At 43.4% G+C, this 26665-nt stretch overlaps 1 protein-coding gene across 2 annotated transcripts in view; it reads right to left on the reverse strand.

The window, feature by feature from the left end:
- The window catches only part of nrp1a (neuropilin 1a), a 49629-nt gene that overhangs the window by 2773 nt on the left and 20191 nt on the right, over positions 1 to 26665 (reverse strand). The window contains exons 4-16 of one of the 2 annotated variants that reach the window (XM_028970818.1): positions 24710 to 24937; positions 21152 to 21307; positions 18020 to 18186; positions 9538 to 9693; positions 8574 to 8718; positions 5153 to 5484; positions 4020 to 4164; positions 3035 to 3145; positions 2440 to 2496; positions 903 to 1043; positions 538 to 812; positions 207 to 303; positions 36 to 89 (exon numbers count right to left, since the gene is read on the reverse strand). In XM_028970818.1, the coding sequence (XP_028826651.1) occupies positions 36 to 89; positions 207 to 303; positions 538 to 812; positions 903 to 1043; positions 2440 to 2496; positions 3035 to 3145; positions 4020 to 4164; positions 5153 to 5484; positions 8574 to 8718; positions 9538 to 9693; positions 18020 to 18186; positions 21152 to 21307; positions 24710 to 24937 (2064 nt within the window). The remainder of the gene's footprint in view (positions 1 to 35; positions 90 to 206; positions 304 to 537; positions 813 to 902; positions 1044 to 2439; positions 2497 to 3034; positions 3146 to 4019; positions 4165 to 5152; positions 5485 to 8573; positions 8719 to 9537; positions 9694 to 18019; positions 18187 to 21151; positions 21308 to 24709; positions 24938 to 26665) is intronic. The other variant, XM_028970819.1, reaches the window with a different exon arrangement.

The raw sequence follows: 26665 nt of genomic DNA on the forward strand, positions 1-26665 counted from the left end.
TTGAAACGCTTCTGTTTGGGAAAAGAATAACCTACAGATTTCATTAAAGTTGTCCTCAGGCAACATGGGTTCTGTAGAAACATCAGGATCTGGAAAAACAGATCAAGAAAGGTAAGTCAGTCTATAAAATGTGCTTCACATTGTGATTTATTTTGTAATGAAATTAAAATAATGCACCCAAACAAGTGTCGACACATTGAGCTCACCTTTGCAGTTGGCCATGTTGAGATTGTCCAGGATCTTAATGTCATCTACAGCAATATCACCAAAACTCTTCCTCTCAACCACTGCTTCTATAACAACCTGTGGAACAGAATGTAATCAGTGATGCTGAGTTAGTGAGTCCATTCCAAATAAATTGCCAACCAATCAAATTTAGCCCTGCATTAAACCAATATCTAGACCTGGACATGAATAGATGTTTTCAAATAATAAATGTGTGAGTAAGACCGCCCACTCATGGAGGTCGGGCTGATGGGATCATGAGAGGGTAGCAGAAGGGTGCAACCAGTTTTCAAATATCTTATCAGTTTGTACCTGATATGGTTTGCTGGAGTGGGGCACCAAGACGCGACCCTCCCTCCAGCGGTTGCCCTGGTGACCGCTGACAGTCCACAGCAGGATGTCAGCCTTGCCTTGGGTGTTCTCCTTTCTTTGTTTGACGTGGAGAGTACCAATGTGAGAGCCCACCATGTGGTACCAAAACGAGACACACAGGTCTGAATCTTGGCTGGCAACCACTGGACTCACAATCCTTGCCACCTCAGCCTGTTGGGCAGTGGTTGCCAGGGTGATGAAATTCCCTGAGCCACCTAAAGAAAAGATTAATAGGATATAATGAAATAATTATGACATAATGAACTGGATTTTTTAATTTGTGGGGTTCAGCCTTTTTTTCTCACCTGTATGGTCCATGTTGGGACCAGTATTGAGAGTGGGTGTTCCACTGGACTGGATCTGCCATTGAAAGCCATTATCCTCCAAGCTCCAGCCGCAGAAAGAAGGATCATGAAAGCCGAAGTCACAGCCAAACCATGTGTATCCTGGACATAAACAGGCACTTTAATTTAGTGATCTTGTTCCCAATAACGGTTAATGCATGTATGTAGGTAATGTATATATTTCATTTATGGTTGTCCATTAATATAATATTTTTCTAAAAAGACTGCTCCCAATAGAGGGCAGTAAAGATCTATGTGACAGATCCATGAAAAGCTGAAACGCTGAGGGCTGAAAAATACAAACAATTAAACCAAGCAAATGGGAAGGACAGCACGGTAAAGAGCAGAGCAATGCTCCAACAAAATGAGACACTGGCTATTAAAAACTGCATGTACGCTCTTGTGCTCAACACAGCAAAATTGCTCACAACAAACAGGGCCCTCAAAGCTTGACCTGAGTTAATTAAATACGAAAGCTGTGGACACCACGCAGATGTGAAAGGATTGGGGGGAAAAAGAGAGTGCAACAACAGAGGGAAAGGGGGCACAGATAAGACAGCATCTTTCCTTGGAAGATCCCAGCAAGAGACCCTTTTTGATGAAGTGAGCAGTGGAAACGGCTAATGCAATAGAGCAACGTTTCTTCAGTGTAAACTCCCGCAGAGTGAAAGAGAGAAACCAAAGAAAGAGTGGGAGGGATAAAGGATAGGAGAGGTAAGGGCTCAAGACTGCAGATCTTGGATCTGAGTAGTGGCCACTGAGCTTTTTGTCCAGGCAACGTCAACTCTGTTCTCCCAATAATCTGAAAATGAGCTGATGTGCCCTTTAATAAAAGACTGAATCCCAGACAGGAATCATGTCCACTTGTCCATTCTTCATAAAGGAAAGAATTCCCATGAAAAACCACACTCTTTAGAAAAACCACAATGTCTTTAGTCTGTGCCATTTTCCAATTACAATTTTTTTTTGTTTTTTTTTTTCATCTCAGACCCACACAAGGAGACATTGCGGCAGTGGACAAAAACAAACCATCAAAGTCCAAAAGACTAGTTCATAACTGCAAACATACAAAATCTATACCATATCACAATGAAGCAAACACATGCTTGGATGCATCTATCCGCTAATTAACAAAGGTCAGGTCAGAAGAGAGCTCTGTCAGTGCATATGTGTTGCAGTGGTTCTCTGCAAGCTCTCTTGCGTTTCAGAATGTGTTTCACAGTTATTCACTGGTTGGGACAAAAGTGACGCTCACAAGGATCTGCTGGCAAAGCACAAGGTCACAGACACAAACAAGCGCAGACAAACAAACTACCACAGACATGAGACAAAACAACGCACACCAAACATAAAACTCAATAATACAGCAGACATAATCTACCAACACTAAATTATAGACAAAACTGATGCATACCCTACCTGTGAATTAATTATGAATTAAATGGAAAAAAAATGGAAAATACTTGGACAGTCAAAGCAGAGTAGAATATGTAATCACCTGTCTGTCCTGGAGTATTCACCACCTCTGCTGTAGTCTCTGGCAAAACTGTCCCACCTGCAGAACCAGAACCGTGAAGCTTGTTAGAAAGTTGCAATATAGATTAGATTATACACGGTTTCATTTTCACCCCTCCACAGAAGTGATCTGAGTATCCCAATTATCCAATAACGCATACACACAGACACACGTAGCTTTGAAAGGACATTGTGTGATAACTATATAACAAAAGCATGAACTATATAACAAAATGTGTAACTATATTCAACAAAACTTGGCTAAGCCTAAAACAAGCTCTGCTGCAAAACCTAATCTCATTAGGCAGAAACAAATTATTTGTGTCTATTGCTTAAGAAAATGTCTTTATGAGGACATTTGGTCAAACACACACACCAAAAGACTGCGGACAAAAGGAAAGGTAGAAATGTGTGTGAAAAGAGAAAAGTTGCATCAGACTTGAGGTCTTCAAAATAATAGAGGTGAAGGTGGTACAAGTCATGCTAAAGGCAGGGATCTGGGGACGGTTGTTGCAGTGCAGGTGTAGTGGGTTGTGTATAGGGGTAGGGCCGCAGTCTCGTTGGGGTGGTGTTAGCACCTGTCAGCTCGTAGTCATCACCTGTTCCACTGTGGCAGTTGGCCTGCTCGTCATCACACTCGTCCGATGGAGCGGTACTGGGCGCCAGTGTCGTGGGAGGAACTGTGGGAGCTAGACAGAAACAAATGAAGAAAGTCGGCACAGAGTCACCACAAATAGATGTTATTTTGCATCGTTTGCTGGGACGTCAAACACAATCCAAATCAAGCGATCACCAAAGCAATCAAGTTTGCTATATTAACACACGTGCCTTTTATCTTCTGCTGGGTATATATAGCTGGCTCAGCCGTAATTCTCTGGCTGCCAGAGGCTCCACCCTGAGCTTTGGTGTACAGCCGGGCTAAACACAGCCCGTCATTACACTCCACAGGGCCTCCGCATGTGGGTTCCCTACTCTGCTCCGCACCCCTACTGTATAGCCAGGGCTCTACCACAGCATCTGCTAACTCTGAGTTCCTAAAGGGTTCTTCACAAACTCACAGGTATAGCTAGATAGATAGATTTATGGATGGGTGTTGCTTTGTTTAGGTCACATCTGCAGGACAACTGTCCTGACTGGGTAGATTAGGGTTAGGTTCTCTCTCTAGTGGTCTGACCACTCAAAATACAAACACGCTGCCTCCAGGCAACACACTTGCAGCTTTTATCGTGTCTGTAATCCCCATTAATCAGCAAAGTGCACACTGGCAAACCAAACCAGATCAACCCAAACCATGATTAATTAAAAGCAACCTTCAAGGATTGGCTTGCGGATCTGAGACCAACCTCAGAGTTTATTACCCTTCCTACCCTTATTTGCAAGTGTTCATTTTGAAGATACCTCAAATATGGACCCATCAGATATACACCCTCTTGATTATAAATCATGAAGAAACATTAAAAAATAGAACTTTATTCTCTCGCAGACACTATGTGGAAAAAAGTGGAAAAAAAGCCCTTTTAAAGTTAGTTTGCTCTGCAAAGTGGTCCGCGTTACGAGGCCTACCTTCGATCTCACACCCCAGGAGCTCAAGTCGTAGTCCCATCCCAGTAGGAGTGGCCCTGTCAGGGTACACCCTCACGAACCGAGTCAGCAGGGGCTCCACTGTCCTCAGAACTGGAGTGTCATAGTTCAGGTTTCCCTCAAAAATCTGCAGCAGAAGAAAAAACATAAAAAGGAGAGAATAAGAAAAGGGTCCTACAAGTCACAAAGACACACAAAGGAGAACCGAAAAGGAAATGAGACAATCTTAACGACTCTCCATCATACTTCCAAATGTCCCTCTGGCGATTTTGTTCGTCTAACTCTGATCAAACCATGGCATTGAGAGCAAGAGTCTCTTCAACCTCTTCAAACATTAGAGTTTGAATTAGCATTAGCTCATAGATGAGAGCCCCTACTGGGGACACGAGGGACAAAAAAAAAACACCAAAGTCCAAGGAAAGAAAATGCAGAAAGTCAATGCTCGGAGATTGCGCTTTGATTCCAAAGCCTCTGAAGTGCCACTGCTATTCAGCAAGATGTGGAGAGAACAGCTTCCCCAGGTAGAACAAAGGTGTGGAAAGAGGGAGGAGATCAACCAATGTCCTCTCCTGCTGTCCTTCCCTCTCTCAGTCGAGACAGGAGGATTGAAGTAGGACAGCAGGACGTAAAGCTTACGTCTGTCTTTTAATTACAGATGTCTGGGAGAGATTTATGTACCTGGCGGTTGTAATTGGAGATGAGGTGTTGCAGTGTTGCCAAAACAGAGCGAAGCAGTCAAGTCGAGTCACAATCAAATTTCCAACGCATTCAAATCTTGACACCTACATCTGTGATGTACTTAAAGTGTCACATCTTGTATCGCACGTCCTTTTGCGGCCCTCTTCCCCCCTCCTTCTCACCGCAATTCTCTGCAGTAACTAATTCTGCTGAAAGGCTTGACAGCGTGAGAGGGTTACTAAGAGAACAGGGCGGCCGGGCAGCGCGGCATCAAAACAAGCCAATCCCTGCTGGCACCGAAGAACATTTTCAATTATTAATCTCACCGACTCCGACTTCCCGCTTTCTTACTCCTGCTCATGCTCAAGCTCTGCACATTAAAGAGCAAGGGGAACAGATTTCAGAAGTCGTGACACTGTCCCCCTCCTCTTCCTCACCTTGGGCTTGTTGCCATTTGTGTCCTGAACCATTTTCCACTCTGAGCCATTGCTGCTGTAGCCCAGGCGGAACCTTTTCATGAAGATCTTGTTCTCCCGATGCTTCCCTCCCTGGATGATGAGGCCCCGGACCAGTTTCTCCTCGCCCAGATCCACTTGAAGCCACTCGTCTGTGTACGGCTGAGGCTGAGGCAGCAGCGTCCATCCAGAGCGGCTGGTCAGCAGACGGGTGTTCTCCGGCACCCAGTTGCGGTCGGTGTGGGAGGAGGCTGTGATCTGGGCATCTGTGATAAGGCCAGACACCATGCCCAGCATGCCTGAACATGGGTACTCTGGGTGGGTTAGAGAAAAAGGTAGGTAGAGAAGGGTTGTGAGTGCATTTTGATTTCTCTTCTGAGAAGTTCCAGTGCATCTGGAAAGGGAATACTTTCTGGATGCACTGTAGGTACAAAAACAGATATGTGAATTTAACTGATTCCATCAATACCCACACAGGAACACAACCATTAGATGGTTAAGCAATGACAAATAGAGACAGCAGAGGAAGTATGATCTCTCTCTCTAGCTCTCTGTTGTACAAAAGCATGGTGTGATTTGGATTAAAGGCCCAGTGAAGGATGGAGATCTGCCAGGATGAATAAAATCAACGTGATAATAAGTGTTACCCAGAGAGAGATAGAGTGAGAGTTAGAGGTATTATTAAACGAAAGTGCGATTGCATCAGGTTGTGAGTAGGATGAACAACGAGCTTCCCAGAGCTTAGGCTTATACAGCAGAGGACCATAATTGAAGAAAGAAGTAAAGATAAAGGAAGCAGGAACGTTAGGAAATGGCTGGTGGGAAGCGAATAAGGAGATCTCCTCACTTCCCTCCAATCTCAGTCTCGATTCTGCAGCCTGTAGCCTCCAGGTGTCTAATTAAAGCTGCCCTTTCTTTTAGGGTAATACGAGCATCACCTTCATCTCTCCATCTCTCTGCACCTTGGCGGACAGACTTTTGGCTCACTTTTAATCAGCTGCTTTTCTGTGAGTCTGGACATTTTACAGTATTTCAGATATTTTTCCTTTGAATGGTGAGGGTTTGACCACGGCCAAATGACAATGAGCCGATTCTACTAGGCATAACATGGCTGTTTATAATCCACTGGATGGGCAGAGCATATCCATACCCATACTGAAAATAGCTGCACTGGTTCTGAGCAGTGTTAGAAACATGGTGATGGAGCAGCTTTTCAAATCTGCCACTCCAACCCTTGGAGAAACATCTGGAGATGCAAACACAATCTTTGAGCTTATTTTTGTACGCCTGCATGCCTGGTCACCCAAAGAAGCTAATGGCACTCAGCTGTGAACTGGGGACAGATTTTAGAGTGGCACAGGCAAGCAGACACACCCATAGTGGTAACCCATGAAGGCGACTCTGGAAGCAGATGACCCTGGAGACACGCCACTGCGGCCACACACAGCTGGCCTTATTTACAAATGCAAAGGAGAGGGCTATTAATGTCTGCCTATGTATTTGTATGTGTGTTTGTACCTCTCTACAAATCTGAATGCGTGGGTCATATTTAAGTGTTCTGAAGAGAATGTAGCCCGATCAATGCATTGAATGTATGTAAGCACATTAGGCAATTTCATGGTGGTTGTAGCCTAGTGACTAACACACTCGCCAATTGGTAGTTACAATTAGTAACTACTAATTGTAAGTCGCCCTGGATAAGGGCATCTGATAAATGCCATAAATGTAATGTAATTTCTTTCATTTACTCTCTCTCTCCTTCTGTGACATGCAAGCATATTATTCAGTAGGCAAACATAGGACAAGTGATGTAACGGTATAAGTAAGAGTTGCATCTGTAAATATGGTTTCAATGGTGATGAATCTTTAATTTAGAATGGTGAAATGCCCTGCAGCGTTACCCACCCCACCAGCACCCCACCCCATCATTTGCCCAACCCAACAGCATCACTCAGCAGCATGCCATACATCCGTGATGTCATTGGGGTGGCCCCATCATGCACTCTGCGCTGTGATGTGTTTGCTGCGCGGTTTGGTGACAGGCCCAAATGCATCCGATCCCAGCTGTGCCACAGGAACTGTGCACCCGCATTCGTGCAGCAAGCACACACTCATATACACATGGGTGGCCTTTCATCAATTGCTCTCAAAATAGTCATCGATTGAAAACAACATCCCCACACTGTCCCCAGGCCAGGTGACAGGCTCTAAAATAGACTTTAACACACAGACGTACAACTTATAAGAACACACTACCTGTTGTGTTGTACAGTTTCATATAGTAGCTGACAACAGACTGGGAACATTCATTTTAAATGAGTTGCATTCAAGCATCAGGTAACATAAATTCATAATAATCTTCTCACATCAATAACACACTGCTCAAAAAATTGAGGGAACACCTGTGCTCTGAACCTGAGAGCAGGTTCACACTGAGCACATGTGACAGATGTGAAAGAGTCTGGAGCAGTGGGTCAGTAATGGTGTGGGGTAGTTTTTCTTTGGGGGGCACACAGTCAGAGGGAACCTGACTGCCATTATGTAAAGAAACAAGATCCTCAGACCCCTTGTGAGATCATGTGCTGGTGCGCTTGGCCCTGGGTTCCTCCTAATGCAAGACTATGCTAGACCTCAAGTGGCTGGAGTCTGTCAGCAGGTCCTGCAAGATGAAGGTATTGATGCTATGAACTGACCTGCCTGTTCCCCAGACCTAAATCCAATTGAGCACAATTGGGACATCATGTCTCACTCCATCCACCAACGCCACGTTGCACCACAGACTGTCCACACCACAAAGGAGACCCCTCGCAACCTCATTAAGAGCATGCTCAGGCATTGTAGGGAGGCCATACAGGCACGTGGAGGCCACACACACTACTGAACCTCATTTTGACTTGTTTTAAGGACATTACATCAAAGATGGATCAGCCTGTAGTGTATTTTTCTACTTTAATTTTGAGTATGATTCCAAATCCAGAACTCAATGGGTTGATTTCCATTAATAATTTTTGTGTGTGTTTTGTTGTCAGCAACAAAAAATTCTTATCTAGGATGTCTTTTTTTTGTGTTCCCTTAACTTTTTGGAGCAGTGTATATCAGACAGTGCTGCCTGCCTTTATCTGTATGTCTATCTCATCTATTCAGTAAAGAGTATAAGATAGTGTGAATGAAAGGTTGATGAGGGTGTGAATAAAGATTGAAAGCTGTGAAAAACATACAAGAGGTGTGATTTATCATTGCTAACGCATCTTAAAACATACAAACGCACACAGAGCAGAATTTTTGCCTGGAGTATAAAAGACCAAATTATTCAAGTACGGATGGAATTCATGGATCTGTTTTTCTTATTCCCCACAATATGAACCTAAATGAGCGATGGAGCGAGTGGACGATGGGAACTCACCTGAGATCTTGCAGCCATACACCTCTAAGCGGAGGGCGATCCCCGACTCCCAGGTGACTGGTCGGATGCGGATATAACGGGTGAGGGTGGGCTTTGGTAGGTGAGCACGGGCTACATCCGTAGGGTTGGTGTTCCCCTGGAAAACCTGCCAGCCACAACACAAAAGACAGATCCATAATGAATGAATTGTTTGTTTTAGACCATGTGCCGGGAGAGTCCTTGACTCGCCTGGCAACGCTGCTCCAGTAACCCAACATATTTAGGTCATCTTCCGTCGCCGCAGCCCCAGGCTGCCGTTGTTGTGGACCCTGATAACACGGTGTCTCTGATCAGATAGATACTAGAGTTTTGTGTTATCAGTCTCAGTGTGCTCATGTTGACGGAGAAGTCCATTACTTGTGAAGTGCTGCTAAATGATGAATGAACGTTCATTAACCTCTTCATTATAGATTAGAGGGCATCTGCTCTGCGCTCACATTTGAAAGGTCAGTCATGTCACTTTCTTTCTCCCTTTTCATCCCTTTCGTGTTATCATACCTCAGGCTCACTATTCTTTTCATGTCCCAATCCCCCTCTGCTACGCCACTATGGCTCTGTGTAGAATCTATATCTGTAACCAAGATGTAGTGCTGTCATTAGCCCAGAACACACAAAATGCACAATGAAGGAATGAGGCCTCCTCGGCTGGATGGGCTTTGGCTCGTCTCGGCGGAAAATTCCAGAAGTACTTCTTTGCAAAGTCACGCAGACGCTCCACTCATCCACGCTAACTATTAAAGAGCTTCCTGCCCACACGCCTGGCACCCCAGCCCTGAAATGTCAGCTCATCAACTCATGCAGGGCCTGCCCCCACTCCACACACAAAAGCACTTTAGAAAAAGGGAGAGAGGGAGTGATCACATGATTCTGTCACTTCTGAGACTCACACCCCCTTTTCAAAAGACTATCGTAGACTGTCTCTTACCTTTTGCTTGGAGCCTTCCTTTAGCGTAATCCAGTCTTCTCCATTGGAACTAACATCCACCTTGTAAGTCTTCACAAAATATGTTTTACTAGTTTCCTGGGAGATGGCTCCCTGCGTTCCGATGGCAGACACAAAGCGAAGAAACCCAAGGTCAACCTGAGAAAGAAGAAAGGACGAGACAGAAAGGAGTTTTAAGACAACCCTGTTCCATTACAACTTTTATCCCACAAGATCACAAAGAATAGAACAAAGAGGGAAAAATCATCTTTGCAATTTCTTATCTACAGCCACAGTGTAAAATGTAGAACTGAACGATACTCCAGAATGGCCTTACAGGATCACAGATAGCATTACTACGCACCAGTGCCAAAATTTGACCAATTATTTAAATATATTTTATTCAGAAAACAAATCAAAATAATAAGTTGAGTTGATTTGAGTGGAGTTGTTAAAGAACATATTATTTTGAGTCTAGATTTTTAAGTTGACTCTGAAGACATTTGTCTGCACCAGAGGTCATGACCCTGCTCTATATGGCCAGACTGTCTACACCCTAGGTGGGGAAAGCTGGGCCCATATAACCCATAAAACTGAGCAGCACATCCTTCCTGGAGGTAGTATTAGTGGCTCAGCGCAACGGATCATTTCTCTTAGCGGCACGCAAGTGCTTGCTGGAGCCGGGAGTCAGACTTGGGATCGATTTCACAGTTTTGTTTTGTCCACTTGTCCACTCCTGGCAGAGACCAGGGACACACTCTGTAATCCCACCCTCTCTCCCCCCCCCCCTCTCTATCTCTGTTACTGCTTGCATTTCTTACTTAAATACTTAAATCCTTTTATAGTTTCCCATCCACTATTGCATGAGAAGATAAACACTGGCGGTGGGGAGTTTGCAGAGCAAAGACACTGAATAGGAGTAGCGTGTGGCCCATGAGGCTTTGCAGCGTTTCAACATGCAGTAATGCTTAATGGATCTGGCTCTGCACACTGAAGCTAACCAGCAATAATGCAGCTTGTGTGCAAATGGGAACACAGAACAGAACTCAGCCGGGACGAAGTAGGACTGCTGGGAACAATCGACTGTTCACCACAGTGTGGCTTGGGACTGGCTTTGAAGTGTATGAGGGAGAACGAGAGACTTTGAAGAACTGGTTGCCAGGGTGATGCGGGAGGTTGAACCAAGGCTGGCCCAGTGCCCAGCAGCAAGACAGTGCGACCTACAGATCAGCACAGTTCTGTTAAATATCTGCAGTGGCTTCAGTCATCAGACTGGTTCGAGGGAGGTTGTCACTGGCAGCGTCGCCAACGACCTTTTTCCTTCAAAGCAATAACTTCTCGAGCTGAGCGGAAAAACAGATGGGTGCAATTCTACACAATTCTTCCCTTCTTTCGTCACTAGGCATGGAGAAAAAAAAAACATTACTGTTGCTACTTGTCAGATCTTTCAGTGCAAATTCATTGTCCACTCCTATCATCTTGCTGTTTCTCTTTAATAACTGGGACACATACCCACACATACCCAGTTCACAGAAGGATGAAGAACTTTGAGCAGTCACCCCGCAGTCTGGTTAGGGATTGTGTAGATGAGGTTGACAGATCCAACACAAGCTCCCTGCCCTCTGCCTGAGACACAACTCAGCATAGGCTGCCACACTCTACTGCCAAGCTGGACCACTGACAAGGCAGCTTACTCACAGCCCAGCCAATGCACTGGGTTGCATTGCTATTGATAATTGGCCTCATATCATTAGCAATTAGTCAGTGAAGGAGACAGAAGGGGAAAGAGAGTGAGAGAGAAGCTGAGAGACAGAGAGTGACCTTGCGTCTGTCTTCAAAGTGTATTACAGCCTAAGATGCAAACTTCTGGAGATCTCAAGATCTAAACAGAACGTGCTGCATCACCCCCCCCAGCAGCTAATTGCTAACATACTGTAATCATAACTGGTGAAAGATCAGTGTTTCTGCTGATGAAGACCAAGTTGCACCCGACTGTCTAACTAGCCCAAGAAAAAATCTGGATCGATTTCACACACAGACTCACTGATAACCGATCGGCCGAACCAAGCGAGGTTCACTTCTAATCACGTGTTCCCACAAAGGAGAAGAAATAAGAGAGGGGAGCATAAAAGACGGGGAGGGTTGAAACAGGAGAAAAGTGGAGAGGGGGACACTTTGAAGTGAAGCCTGAGAGAGGGAGGTCTTTGCCTTGAAGGAATGGTTGCCAGGGCAATGCTGGCATAACTGACATATGAACCCTCGCTGAGGAATATGCACCTAACCACCACGATTTACAGCATACAAATAAACTGAAGCTGTGAGAGGAAAGCAGACGAAAGAAGAGAAAGTCTCACCAATAAACACATTCGTGTTTTTAATAGTTTTATAAACAGTTTAATCCAATGGTACACATTTTCTTTCTTTTTTGAACGGTCAATTCACACCTACATGTGTTGGCTGCATGGGCTGTGTCCTGAGAGCTGTATAAGGGTACATGAGACCAAGGCCGATGACAAATCGAGGCAGGAGAGCAGAAAGTGAATTAGCCGCGCCGTGGCTTGTAGACAGCCAGTTAAGCCTGCTGTGCAATTAGATTAATGGGGGAGGCGGTGGGAGGGGACGGTGTTCACATCAGGCAGAGCTTATGCAAGTGTGTAAAGAGAGAAAGAAACTGTTTGACTTTGTTGTCCCCCTCTGCAGAAGAGCCCAAGCTTGATTCCAAGCCCTAACTTAACCCTGTGAGCACTCATTTCTTTAGTAAATGCCAGAAATGAGATAGGGTGTACTCTACTGTAACTGTATGAGGGTCTGGTGGGGTGCGTGGTTTTACCACGGATCTGCAGGCTGGAGCATGACTCCACTGAAAATTCTTTGTCTGTTCTTGCTGTTTGTCTTTCTCATCAGTGGGAGGAAAAGTCAAGACAAATTTAGAAAAAGAAAAAAAAAATTTGGCAAGGGCTTCAGTGTCTGTGTGGAAAGAAATACCCCTCTTCTCCACACACATAATCTGTGTGTGTGTGTGTGTGTGTGTGTTTCTGTGTGTGTGGGCTGGAAGACTAATTCCACAACTCTCAGGAAACTGCGGCTAAATATTCACTTCTCTGTTCCTCTGTCTCATAGGAGCTGAGGGAAAAAGGCGAAATGGAAACAGGACAGGTGATCAGGACAGGGGCGATCTCTCATGGTGGTTCTAACTCAAATACCATCTGCTTGCTGTCGACCGAGCACTGCTCTGCGAGACTGAGGACACCGCCGCCCGCAAGCACGGCGATGAGTCTCATCTCAGACGCTGTCAAAGCAAACACAGAGCCAGGTATTTCTGGGCCCATCCCTCCACCGCTCTCTGCCCCAGTTCCTTTCTGATCCATCATCCTTACACCTACAGCTGAGATCTATAGGTCAGTGTCTTAAAAAATTCTATTAACCGAAGGTGCAATTAATTCACTTTTCATGAAAATTGCATTACATGAAGCTGCAAGACCTTAAAGCTCCCGAAGACCATCTCATTCATCACTGGACTTACCTGGTAATTACCAGGTCATTTTAGTGCACCCTAACTTCTTATTATATTAAATTATTTATTATGCAGATTTTTTTCTATTTACTTTCGAAACATCTGTCATGTATTTTGTCAGACCATCATGAACCACTCTGAGATGACCAAGCAAATAATAGCTTTACATTCTCTATCCTATTTTGGCACATGCAAAATATAACAACACAGTCTCCAAAATAAGATCAAGATTAGACTTCAGACTTCAGTTCAAGGTACTAAGCATCCCATTACATGATAGACATCTGTGAGTTTGGCCTTTGACCCCCAAAATCTAATCAGTTCATCAGTTCATCCAAGTGAACATGTGAGGTCAAAGTGACCTTGACCTTTAAAAAACAAACTAGAAATCAGTTAACCACTGAGCCAACAAACAAGCCAAGAACTCATTTTTAAATACGATAAAATAAGATTATTTTAACCCAATTTGAATTTAGATTCGTGAACCTCAGATTCCTAAACCTGTCTGAATCTGGGGGGGATAAAGACAATTTTCTAGTGAAGGTTTCATGCTGTGTGTATGTGACTATGATTATGGATAAAATACAATTCATGACAGTCAGCTCATAAATGCATTACAAGTCTGGGATCTGGAAGTCAGCTATTTTCATTTGTTTAAAGCAGGATTTGGGTGTCTGTGGTTCTGAATGTGGGTTTCATACCAAGTACGTCTGGTTCGCTTTCAGTAGCAACCAAAACACTGCTGAGAGGCAGTATGTTGAGAGGCTTCCTATAAATCTATGAAGCCAGAACCTGCATAACCCCTCCGGAGCAGTCGCACACAGACTCAAAATTGACGGTTGTGGTGGTCTTACCACTAATCCAAGAATCTGACAGATTCACATGATTGAAAATTTCACAGCAGTATAAGAGGATAAAACATAAATATCCACTAAAAATGAATGGAATATGCACAAAACATGCTACAGAAACATACTGTGTTATCTGAGGTCCTGACAGCTCAACATCATCATGTTTTGTTTTGCTCACCCTGTCCGATGAGCATTACACTCAAACATGCATAATTACTGATCTCTTGGCACAGCAGCACGCCCTGATAGTCCTGGCTGCAAATAGCTGCTCCAAAGGATTTAATTAAGTTAACAAATTTAAATAAAAAAAAGACAGATATTAGCTAAACAATTGAAAGCAAACACAGTTCTTACAGTAGCTCAGGTTTGGTGACTGGACATAATTGGGTGACAAGTAAAAGTAAATGTGCTATTTAATTCTCTGTGTTCCTTAAGCCATTTTTATGTTTTTTTTTTCTAGAGGAAGAAGACCGTAATTATCTCTGTTACTACAGAGGAATTTGGACCATTTGCATCACCCGCACTGAGTGGCGACGAGTAGGAAAGGTCCATCAACATCTGCACTTTCAGCCTTCATGCCACTCCTCCAAACAGCAAGTGCTGCTTCCTGTTGACCCAGCGGACACACCCGCATGTCTGTCCCTAACCTGCTACATGACCACCGACTCCTTATCATTATTATCACTTCTCGCCCTCTTGCTTCCTCGCTTTTGCTCAGCAAGGCTGATTGAAGTAAACATCCTTTCCCATAGTGCTTCAGGAGAAAGGCCCTCACGTCTCTTTGATTTCTCTCATGATCAAATCGCTTTAGCAACCAGCAGGAGTTGTGTGCACCGACAGCAAAATGAGCTCTGATGTATTCACTGCACTGCCAGATTTATGGTAATGGAAGACCTCTTCGTAAATAAATTATACCGACATAAGGAGCAATTATAATAAAGCCAACAACAACAGTGGAAAAGAGGGACCAGACTTGCATCCTATCATTAACCTACACACAGCAGATATGCTTTCAAGTATTGACAGTTTTTTTTTCTCTTTTTCTTCTCAGATGGAAAATGCATAATTCATGACTAGGTTGTGATCGATGGCCAGTGTCTGAGTGAGTCACTCGCATTTAAACTTGTTTCTTAGGCTCGTGAAGCGCAGACCATGCTATCATGGAGCCACTCTCTCCATCAGCCTCTCAAGGGAACAGGAAACTTTTTTCATACTGTCTCTGTTCAACACTTCATTTCATTTATTTATTTAATTTAATTGAGGTTTGTGCTGTGTTTGTTGAGAGCTATTGATGTTTCTTACAGGGCTTCAATGGATTATGTGGCTAAAGGTTTATAGGGGTGGATTACAAAGAGCCCTACTAGGCCAAGGAGCCCACAGGGCTCACGTGGTCCTGAAGAAAGAGCCTCTGTGTGAAGAAGATGTTATATCATTTGCATTCCTTCTTTTTTGTGTGAGTTTTGCCATTTACGGAGCTCCAAATCCCCTGAAACATTCTCTTTGTGTGTATATTGATGTAAATCTTGCAGAGGTAAATTTGGTCATTATGTAGGCTGAGGCATAACATGAAGCATAACATCATGACACTGTTAAGATCACCTGTTTAATCAAATGGGTTCCCTCTGAAATGCAGATTGACCACCATATGGAGACTTAATGTCTTCAAAAAGGTGTGAAGGTTGAAAAGTGCTGGCAGATTGCATTCGGATCGTCACTGAGCATTTGCAACTCCTGCCTGCAGGTCTTTATAGAAGCCAAATAAATACAGAAGAGACAAAAAAAAATCTCTGCTAACCCAGACCTCCGTACAAAAAAATCTTTGACACCAGGGCTAATTGTCAGGGGAGCGTTCTTAAGTCGCTCGGCCCCATCTCCCAGCTGCAAAATGAGTTGGCATTTAAATGCATAATTTAAAGCCCGATCTGGCCCATGCGCTGAATGAAAAACAGAAAATAAGGGACATTTTCATTATAAATGACCCTCATTGATGAGTAATAAGGTAGGTGACAAAGAAGTTGCAAACATTCTATGGTAACTAATTAAATAAATGATAAACAAGTGATGTGTGTTCTAAGGAGGCACAGCGGTGGCCTTCATGTATGGGCAAATGAGGAGCCAGCATCATTAGAGGAATAGAAAGAAAGAAAGAATGAATGAAAGAACCCAGACAAGCTTAATGAGAACAAAATATTACAATTTCATCCTTTTTAATAGCACTTGGAGTAATTAAATGGCAGTCTTTGTTAGAGTCTTTGTTTCCTTGGAAACAGGTGTGCAAATCTCACCATTATTGCCCGACTTCGCTGAAGGGCACTGAAAAGGTTTGCCGTAGGTCATTGGCAGTATTTTTATTTTTTCCTGCCAAAAATTCCCTTCATTGATCAATACTCCTCAGAGTATCCTAAATGGTTTGAAAATTGGTTCGATATTACTCAGTGGGAAGCTTGACTTTCATTAAAATCTAAATTGACTAAACAAGTCAGGTAAGCAAAAGGGCTGAAGTCTACTTAATTATAAATATAAGAAGAATAAAATAAGAAGTGGCAACTACGCTGTGGAGCAGAACGGCCTGATAAGGCCTAAAATTAATTATTTTTTCCATATTTATATTCAAGTCAGCTGTAAAAAGCCCACTGAGTCCAATCAAATTCGCCGATGCGTCTTGTGACATTGTTTCAAAAGGCAGCTAAATATTGCCAAATCATGCTTGGAGACCTAGGCTATTCACTCTGAAAGGCAAACAGAGCGATGAAGAAGGAAGACAGATATGGAGAAAACGAGGGAGGAGGTGGTGGGAGACAATCCTCTACTTGTTAAGAACCCGCACATTCTACCCTGAGGCACTGAGCTCTCTGTAGTTGTGGTATTTCCCGTTGGAGATGCACAGAGGACAGCCTGAGGTTTGAGAACACAGAGTTGCCCCCAGGGCAAGAGAAGGACAGAGCCTGGAACTGCCACTCCCGGACAACATTTCAGCATCCCACAGGAAGTGGTCTTGGAGGCCTGAGTGACTTTTCCCCTTGTTACACATAGGCCAGAACGACATGGTTCCCCTCGGTGGACTGTGGGCCCCAGTCCTGATTCAATTAGTGTGGAAGTGGAGTTTGGGTCTGCAGGACAATGTTTTGATAGCAGACAGCAGAAGCTGTTTTACGGACCTTTCCAGGCAAATATTTGGCTCTGGGTCACTTCTATTATTAGCCTCCAGAGGAACATGTTTGGCCCAGATTCTTTAAGAGGCTGTGAAGGAAAATAAAATTTATGAGGGAATTTTGGGAGTTGGACTAAAAGGCTTCCAGCCGGGTTCCATAACAGCTTCCCCCACTGCCACAAAAAACATCAACAACAACAAAAAAGGAAAAGAACATAAAAAGAACAGAAGAACTGTGCTCTTGTCATGCCTACAAAATAATTAATTCCAGAGCGTCTTGTGACTGTTGCAGTCAATGCTGTCATGACTGCTATAGCAGACTATTCATAACACAACTATTATTATTAGCATTTACTATATAATGTATAATTCATTATTCATTTCTAAAATTGTGACTGTTATACTATTTTTATATAATTTTTTTTTTTTTTTTTTTTTTTATGGTTGCACAACATGGTGGCAAGCAAGTGAATGTCACTAATACCCAAGACAACACTGTTGAACTACTAAATAAGTACGCATCACCTTTTGTGATAGTCCTGTGGACATCTGTGGACTCTGAGATCACATGTACACATGCTTTTAACATCGAACACCAGGCAGAGGTGAGGCTGAGAAGCACACAGCACCTCCTAAACAACCGGAGCTGTTGTTGAAGCTGGAGTGCTTGAGCCTGGAATCTCTGCGGAAGCTGGCATGACTCATCATCTTTGCGGGTCGTATTTGTAGATTTCCTGAACTGCTGACTGGCCAGAAAAATTGCTAAGTCGACAAGCCACACTACTGCTATCCAACAAGAAATTACTTGTTTAAGCCAGAAGAATATTAAACCCCTGTGATAACATATCTCTGGAGTACAAACTTTCAGCCCTGAATAGTCGGCTCTAGACAAGGTTCCGTAAAGGTTTCAGGAGGTAGTTTTGTATAAACTTATTTGACCATATGCAAATGACATTTATCTGGATGTACCTGGATCCACTCCTTGTTGGAGTCCTCAGATGGAGTCCAGCTGTTCTCAAAGTTGTTCAGACGGGAACGTTCCGGGGCCCAGCTGGCGCTGTACTGGGAGGAGGCGATGATCTGGTTCGCTGGGATCTCGCCTGATTCCATTCCCAATGGCTCTGTACAGTCAAAATCTAAAACAGAAAGAAGAAGACTTATTAAGTTCTTTCTTGCTGCAGTATGTTGAACAATATGTTCTGCTATTAATAGCTGCCTGCAGTGCTATGACATGCATAGGAGCATGGATGTTTCAGAGATTTATGTAATTATGTACCACAAAAGGTTCGCCTTTGTGTTGACTATTATTTCATACATACATACAAATGTATTTATTTATAATTTATGATATGAGGCAAAAAAATTGGTTATGAAAAATTTCATATGAAAAGATGTGTGATACCTGTGGTAGCTTGAGTATTCAGCAGATACCAGCAAAAGAAAGGCACTCATCAGAAGCATGGAAGTGGAAGTCAACACAAGACTGTCCCCACTGCCCAGAGTCCCTCTAGGGACTGAAGGCACCACTCGGGCAAACCACTTTGGTGGCCAGAATAAATAAATTGCCTCAGCAATTTGCCTTACACACACTTTCTCTCTTTCGCCCTCTTTCTTTGTAATGGAGGTGCACAGAGGAAGTTTACTACATTAAGACATAAAGCCATATTCATTAAACATTTAGCTTATGCTCTTACCAAAGAGATAGGGAGATGGAAAAAAATGTTATGCATTATGGAACATTTGGGAACTTTGGCCCTCTTTTAGAAACTTTCTTGCTGGCAGTTTTTGCTGTGGTTGTGTGTTTCGCACATGGCGCACATTCCCTAACTCTGAGCTTGTCAGAATGGAAAAGCCAAAGTCATTCTGTCTGATTTCCGGTGGAAAGGCAGACAAAACGGTCTACCACACAGGTTAACGTCTGTGTTGATTATTTCTGATGACACGGAACGGTCGTCTCCAGGGATCTCAAGCGCAATGACTGTAGATCAGGGGTCAGCCAGAGTTCAAACCGGGACCCCTGGAGGGTCGTTGTCCAGACGCCCAGGCACAGCGGCCATTGTGTATGTGTGTAAGGGGTCAGAAATTACTAAAGAACTGACACATGCTCCCCCCTGAACAAATGCCATATACAAACACACCAATCATGGGTGCGCTCACAGGCATTCTTTTACCCATAGAAACATCTTGTGGGCATACCAAACACACACACACACACACACACACACACACACACACACACACACAGGAATCGTGCTGCAGCCCAGTGACAGAGTACAAGACTTTGAGCCATGGAGCAGATGGAGATGCCATCTGTGTTAGCTGGTAGACAGCAGTTACAGTAGACACGGATGACTGTTCACACCCAGCGCATTCTGTCTAAAAGCCTCTCAGTTGGTTAAAATGGTATATGGTGTATCCCTGAAAGTGCCTGACCTCACACCCCAACTTTAACGCAAATAAGGACCATAATGTGGTCCTAAGAACCTATGCTGTCATAATTTAGACAGTGTGTGTTCAACACCCTCCACATAAGCAGCCATCGCCCTGCTTTAGGTGCTTCTGCCTTGCTTAGAAATACTGTGTGTGCTACAGCAGTAGCTCGTCCACACATCTTTGCATCTCTCAATGCCTCTCTCGCCACACATGCAGTGTACCGTTACCCCACTTTCTCACTTCATTTTTCATAATATCCCTGCTCCATCCCTCTTCGTCCTCCCCCTCATTTTCTCCCACTGTAAGGCCTCCTCCTTTCTTGAACTTCAATCTCCCATAAAACAATCAATCAAAGACAGACAGGAAAGACCTTCCATTCTGCAATCTTTCCCAGCCTGAACCTCCTGGAGACACTAGCTCTCTCTCCTCCCTTCCTATGGTCATTACTTAGTCTTAGTCTTGACAAGCCTTTTAAAATACACCCCTAAATCCCAGCGGTGAGGCATTGGATAGAAAGGGGTCAGTAAGAGATGTGTTAGTTAATAAAGAAGATATAAATAAGCCTTGCACCCTCTGCCCCCCATTGGCTAATTTCAGTGCAACTGTGGGTTGTTAAAAAGCCATGTTAAATACTTACGGGGAAAATAAAAAAGAGAGAATTAAAGGATGTAGATTTATGAGGCCAATTAATAATTCATATTATGCCGTCTGCTCTGCGAGGCAATGAATTCTCCAGCATAGACAGAAAACAGTAAAAACAACCGTATGCAGTCTGTGACACACACACTAGTTGTCAAATTAAATGCATAATTGAAACTTATGTTGCATGATTGCAGAAAAAAAATTGCTTTTTCAGATGCAAAGAAATGCACATCACTGTATTGTGGGCACTTATTCACCCATATGGTATTATAAGTGATTCATTAAGCACCAGAAGGGAGCGAGAGAAATAAAGAAGGATTAAAAAGGTTGCAGGTCATCTGTAAACAGATTTACAGTCTCAAGAAGCTCAAGAAGTTGCTAGTGTCTGCTGATGCAAGTGAAATGTTTAGTTAAACCATTTCTCAAATTGGGGTGAAAAGGTGAACCTCTCGGATGATCTGATTTAGAAAAATAGCAGCAAAGTGTCTTCTGGAATTGCATGGTTGGGTGAGATGGAATATTCCTGAGCAGCAGCGTACGAACTGGTGCTCATAAAACAGGGTGATATGATCCATGACTCTGAATGCATCCACTTAACACAAGTGTGTTTGCAGTGAGACATGAAGATGTGTTAATTTAATAACTCCTGGTGTCCTCTGTGTTATTAAACAGAGTAGCTATTCCCTGCCAAGGTGTCCAAGTCCTCAGATCTGTGTATTAACATATATTAAAGTCCTCAATTTATTAATTTGCAGTGCAGCTATAGCCAGCATTTCTATTTATAGGTATCATTCCATTGTGTAATTTTGAAAAAAAAGCAACAGTGGATTTTTTTTTTTATCTAGTTATGTGGAATCTCAAACTATCTAGTGAGTTTGTGCTAGAATTAGCATTAAAAATGTCATTAGTCCCATTGATCAAAGGTCCTTGAGGTAGATATTGTTTGCAAGAAAGGGTATTTATAGCTTTATAGTCTATTTTAGGAAGAGCTTTTTTGGCTGGACAGGATCGGGAGCAGTCACTCACCTTCAGGCACAGTGCGCTCGATGATGGTGTAGTTGGCAGAAAATCCCTCCTTGGCGATTGCACTATCGGTGTTGATTGTCAGTGCCAGGATGCCTGTGTAAGAGATGATACGACCAGGAGTTTTCGGGCCACAGTATCGACCAATATATGGACCCACTGAAAGAGAGAGAGAGACAAACAAATGGAGGATTTTGTTTATTATAAAGATCCAAATTTCTTATAAAAAGTAAAAAAAAAATGAATATTGAATATTGAATATGAATATTGGGAAACTATTGTTAAACGTTTCCCAATCAAAACAGCACCTCTTACCACATTTGAAAATTTCAAATGTGATACATGATACCCCAGTGGCCTGTGGAAGGCAGTCTAGTCAAACCTTTCTGGGTGGGTTTAGATAAAGGTTCTGAATGTGTTGTAAATAAGCATCGTGAAAATTTGGTGGAGCACCGAGGAAAATGTCTTGTGTTTACAGATGCCAAGTCTGTTAAAATGTCTCCAGGCTTGTAATGTAATTTGCATTTCTTTGAACCTCTTCAGCTCATCACTATAACTCTCTTATCACCAATATAAATAGAAGGACTAGACATAATGTAGCTTACAGCCCTCCCATTGGTTACCAAATGTATGGATAATATCTCTCATGTAATACATTCAGACATTTGTTTGCCTGAAATTTAGATCTTGCTGCTAATATATAGAATATGTAAAATATATAAAAAACATACATAATATATTCGATGTTCATTTTCCACAACTCCGGCGTAAAAATTTGGCATGCCAATTGTGCGGAAAGCCAGAATGGTTGATCTGCTGTTGCGATCGCTAATGGGAGCAGCCAAAGGAAGATGATGCTGGGAAGCTTCATTTATTTTACAGGATAATCATCAATTCACTTTTTAAAAGCATAAGATAAAATAATAATCCTTTATAAGTGCCACAAGTAGTAAATTTGCATAGCCACAGACATTCCCGAAGAGTAGAGCAAAATAATTACAGTAATAAAGTACACTATAAACAATGAAACAATGAAAATATAAATGTGTATAGATTAATTTTTATATGTGAATATGTGTAAATAAAAAATCTGTATGTATGTACACAATGAATCTGTGTACAAAGTGTATATATGTACAAAGTTGATATACTGGAAGCAGCCATCCCCACAGAAATGACACCAGCATTGGTGCTAGCTGACCTCACACTAACACACGTAAAAAGTTTTAAATGTTCCCCACCCACTCATCCTGCAGTGTGCAAATAAAAGTGGCAGAAAGAATGGGAGAGGAAGAAAAGGAGGTCTGCCAGGCACAAGGCAAGGTCAGCGTTTCACTCTGTTTTCTGTCATAAATTCCTGGGACTTCTTTTTAATGCCCCCGCTGGTTTGGTCTTGAGGTAGCCGTGGCCACAGATGGCTGAGTTTCCAAAAGCCACTCAAAAGAGAAGAAGGGACAGAGTGAGAAAGAAAAAGCTGGCAAACAAATGGAGGAGGAGGGGAAGGTAATGAAAGAGAGGGCAATAAAAAGAGAGGCCGCGAAACGTTCCACTGAACACATTGAATGGGATGTTTGAGAACGAAGGGAAGGATTGGAAAAGAGTGAGGGAAAGAGGGAGAGGGAGGAGAGGAAATATTTACGACGATAAGTGAGGGAAAGCATGAATTGAAAAGAAACAGATTTTAATGAGAGCAATACGGACACTGGCGCTCAGCTTCCTGATCTCTGATTGGCAGCTCTGTGATCTGAGGACTGAGACTGTCTCTCTTCCAGTCCCCCAAACACAAACACACACACAGACATAATCCTACATCTCATCTTCTCTCATCTACAGTTGGGGAGAGAGATGAAAGAGATTTAGATGTGTGTGTTCTAGCTCAGTGTTCTAGACAGGACAGGGATCTATTGGCTCATTTTAATCTTCACAGGACATGTCTCAAACCAGGTGCAGCTGAAGGTACCCATATAATGTGTGTATGTGTGTGTGTGGGCGTTATCCTTGGCATTATCTACATGACTCAGTAAAACTAAAGAGCTGCTCTGCAGGAACTCTTGAGTCCTGGATGTCTGTTCTGCGGGAGCGAGGAGAACAGCAGAAGGAGTGTGAGGGAGAGACAGGCTGCATGTACGGGTATACGGCGGGGCACTCAGTATTTCTCCCCACCACTGGCAGACTGTAAAGGAGGGGGGGAGTTCTCCTGGTGCTCCATCGGGGATGAACTAATGTGCTATTGATCTGAAGCGCAGCCGAGGTAATGTCCAGTTCTCTTCCACGTCTCCTGCCAGACTCCTCTGTTAACGGTCTAAGTAAAAGGCCATTGGAGAGAAGGGACAGCGATACTTGCCGAACCTTTTTTTCATTTTTTCATTCTATCATGGCCATTTTGCCATGTGAGGGATGCGGTTGTTATCAGTTTTGGACTCAAAAAAGACAACAAAACAACATAGAAATGCACAGCAGACTCCATTTCTACAGATAAGTTTGAGGAAAGTTGGAGCCGCAGTCATTCAGCTGACAGCAGGTGTCGTCTCTATCATCTTTTTTTTTTTTCTCACCATGTGTCAAAAATAAAAGGTGATAATGAGATGGTGCCTGAGAAAGCTCCAAAGACCTCTACAGACTTGCTGTCAGTGCCTGGCACATTTATCCCTCAAAAGTGAAAAATAAAACCACGGAAAGTCGGGTCTGGACGACCCCAGCCCGTCGACTCCAGCTCTGTTTTGCTAGAATTGTTTTACAGCAAAAGGCGGTTGTGGAAAAATGGCAGTCTAGATGCCTGGTCTGGCCTTCACTCACCCAAAACCAGCCAAGACAAACAACCCAAAATCCTCCCCCCTTCCCGACTGAAGGGAGGAGATCGTTTCTATCGAGGTCCCGAGGGGCACCTGGCCCTGGGAGTCGGTTTTGAATGTTGACATGTCGATGACACGACACCAATCACTTCAGAGGTCCCCTCCCCCCACTCACTGAGTGTGTTTTTCTAGCATGCTAGATAAGGACAGGCAGATAAGGATAAGGACATGCTTCACGTAAATGGCCTCCTTTAGACGGCTGTTTTTCTACTGCATAATGGAACAGGGCCTGGGTGCGACAGGGCAACTTCCTCTCTTAGGTCCCTGGACACCAATCAGAATGCATTGTTGTTGAGAAATGTCCTGTGTGACGAGAGCAGGGATCATGTATATTTTGCAGGTTCGAGACCTCCTATCCTCTCCTGCAGAAAATAAATAATTAGAAGAGTTGGAGCAGCTGACTTGGTGCAGCACATAGACCCTTCTCAGGGCCGTCTGGGCTAAATATGGCCATGGTGTGAGCTGAGGGCCAGGGCCTTAAGGCTGCCAGTCTGTGTGTGTGTGTGTGTGTGTGTGTATGGAGCTGTGTCATCTGCCTGCAATTGACGTAGATCCACTCTCATGGTTTGATAAAAAAAATGTGTGTATGTGTAGAGAGAGCCAGGCAATACAGGGCTTCTCTTGACCTTTATTGTCGATAGTGAGCGTGTTCTGATGTGAGCAGGTGCGAGTGAATACCGAATGCAAAGTTTGCTTGTTTGTAACTCACCTCCAGGAAAGCCGTCCCAGATCTCCAAGCGGTCGTAGCGACAAAAGACTCCAGCAGGGGGCGTGGTGTCAGGCTCCAACTCAAAGCTCTCAAAATCCAGGATGATTTCAGACATTTTGGGGGCAAAGATCATAAAGGTGCAGTCAAGGTTGTTGGGGTACTTCTCTGGGAAGCCAGGAGACTTGATCACCCCACTGCTGGCAGTGAAGTTTCTGGAACATTCTGGGCCTAAATAAAAAATGTGTTCACAATATATGTAAAAGTCTTCAATCACAAACTTAGATCACACACACACACACATACAACCCCTTCATTTTACCAAAGTCTGCACAACATTCAAAAAGTGGTACAGTTGCACATGCAGTTCACCCAGAGAACTGAGTGACTGCAACCCATAAGATTGATTCGAGACAACCCCCTGCAGAGACAGCTCTGCTATCATAAAAGCATAAGCAGTGGGAATAATATTGGGTGTCTGTTCGGATCACCATAATTTGCATTGTCATTACAATATATGGACAATGTGCACAAGATTTGACCATTAGAATTATTCCACAAGTGATCTGAAGTTATATTATGAGTCTGAACATGGCTTTTACATATTACTTTTTAAAACATTACATAGTGGTTTTGCTAGGTCAAAATTGTGTGAGGGAGGGATTGGGACTCTTTGCTCTTTACATTGGCAAACAGCGGAGAAACTTTTTACAGCAGGGAGATGCTGCACTGATAAAGAGGCAGTAAAAAGGACAAGAGAAAGACAAATACAGAGTCCAGTGAGCAGCCCAGTCAGCCACATCCCAGTCCATTCTCCTGCAAGCTGCCGTCTTTCTCACCCTCCCTCCTTTACTCTCCCTCGCCATCATTGTACACTTTCACTTCCGTAATATTTGAAAAATGTGTCTTTAAACAAGCAGTACAATTTATGATGAGATGTTAAGAGACAGTAGTGTGTGATTCATTGATCCTAATGTTAACAAGTTTCTCTAGACAAACACAAAAATACACACACTCAGTTGTTTCACTGAATCCAAATGCCTCTGTGTATTTTTTTAATCGTCCTCATTCCAGTCTTAATGTGTACAAACTGTTCTCAAACAGACAAAGGAATGAGACAAAATCGGTAGATTTACGCAGCGTAATCTGACCCATGTCTTAACAATGGCAGTTGATCCTGCCGCTGAGCTTTCAATAGGCCAGTTTACACGGTGTATGTTATAAATCACTGCTGCCAAATAAGGAAACACTGGAGTGTGTGTTTGTGTGTGTGTGTGTGTGTGTGTGTTCAATTGCATGACAACACAGAGATGGTGCACATAACTCTGACATCACCACAGACTAGCAGTGGGGATGACGAAGCCCCTCCACCAGATGTGACCTATGCCACAGGAACGTGCAGTACATGAAAGAATACTGGTATGTATGTGTGTGCATGTGTGTGAGTGTGTGTGTGTGTGTGTGTGTGTGTGTGTGTTGACACAGGTGGTGTCGTAAAAGCCTCTGATGCCAGAGACATGATTAACTGGGTCTGAGGATAAAATGCTGGTGAAAGGGAAGCGGGTCACACGGCCAGAGCTAATTCCCTGATTCACACTCTCTCCTCTGCCCTGACATCCATCTATCCATCCATCTATCCATCTATCTGCTATCCTCCTTTAATGTGGGTCTGGGAGTTGGAAATTTTGTGTGTGTGTGTAAATGTAAAAAGAGTAAAGCTGGACAGAATGACATGATAATGGCTCCATCATCAGGCATGCAAACGTGTCCAACGTTTATCGTCTGATTTCCGTCCCCACCTGTTTAGCTCTGGGGCCGATCAGCCACCCAGACTAATCTGCAGTTCTAATAAAGCCGATATCTTCTGATGAATGCAGGAAACCGACGCGCATCTGCACAAAGAGAGGAGAACAAAACTAATACGATCAATTATGCTCTCTGCGCCTCGGCCGCTCATTA

The sequence above is a fragment of the Denticeps clupeoides genome, chromosome 2, assembly GCF_900700375.1.
Source record: "Denticeps clupeoides chromosome 2, fDenClu1.1, whole genome shotgun sequence".
In the NCBI taxonomy this organism is placed as follows: Eukaryota; Metazoa; Chordata; class Actinopteri; order Clupeiformes; family Denticipitidae; genus Denticeps; species Denticeps clupeoides.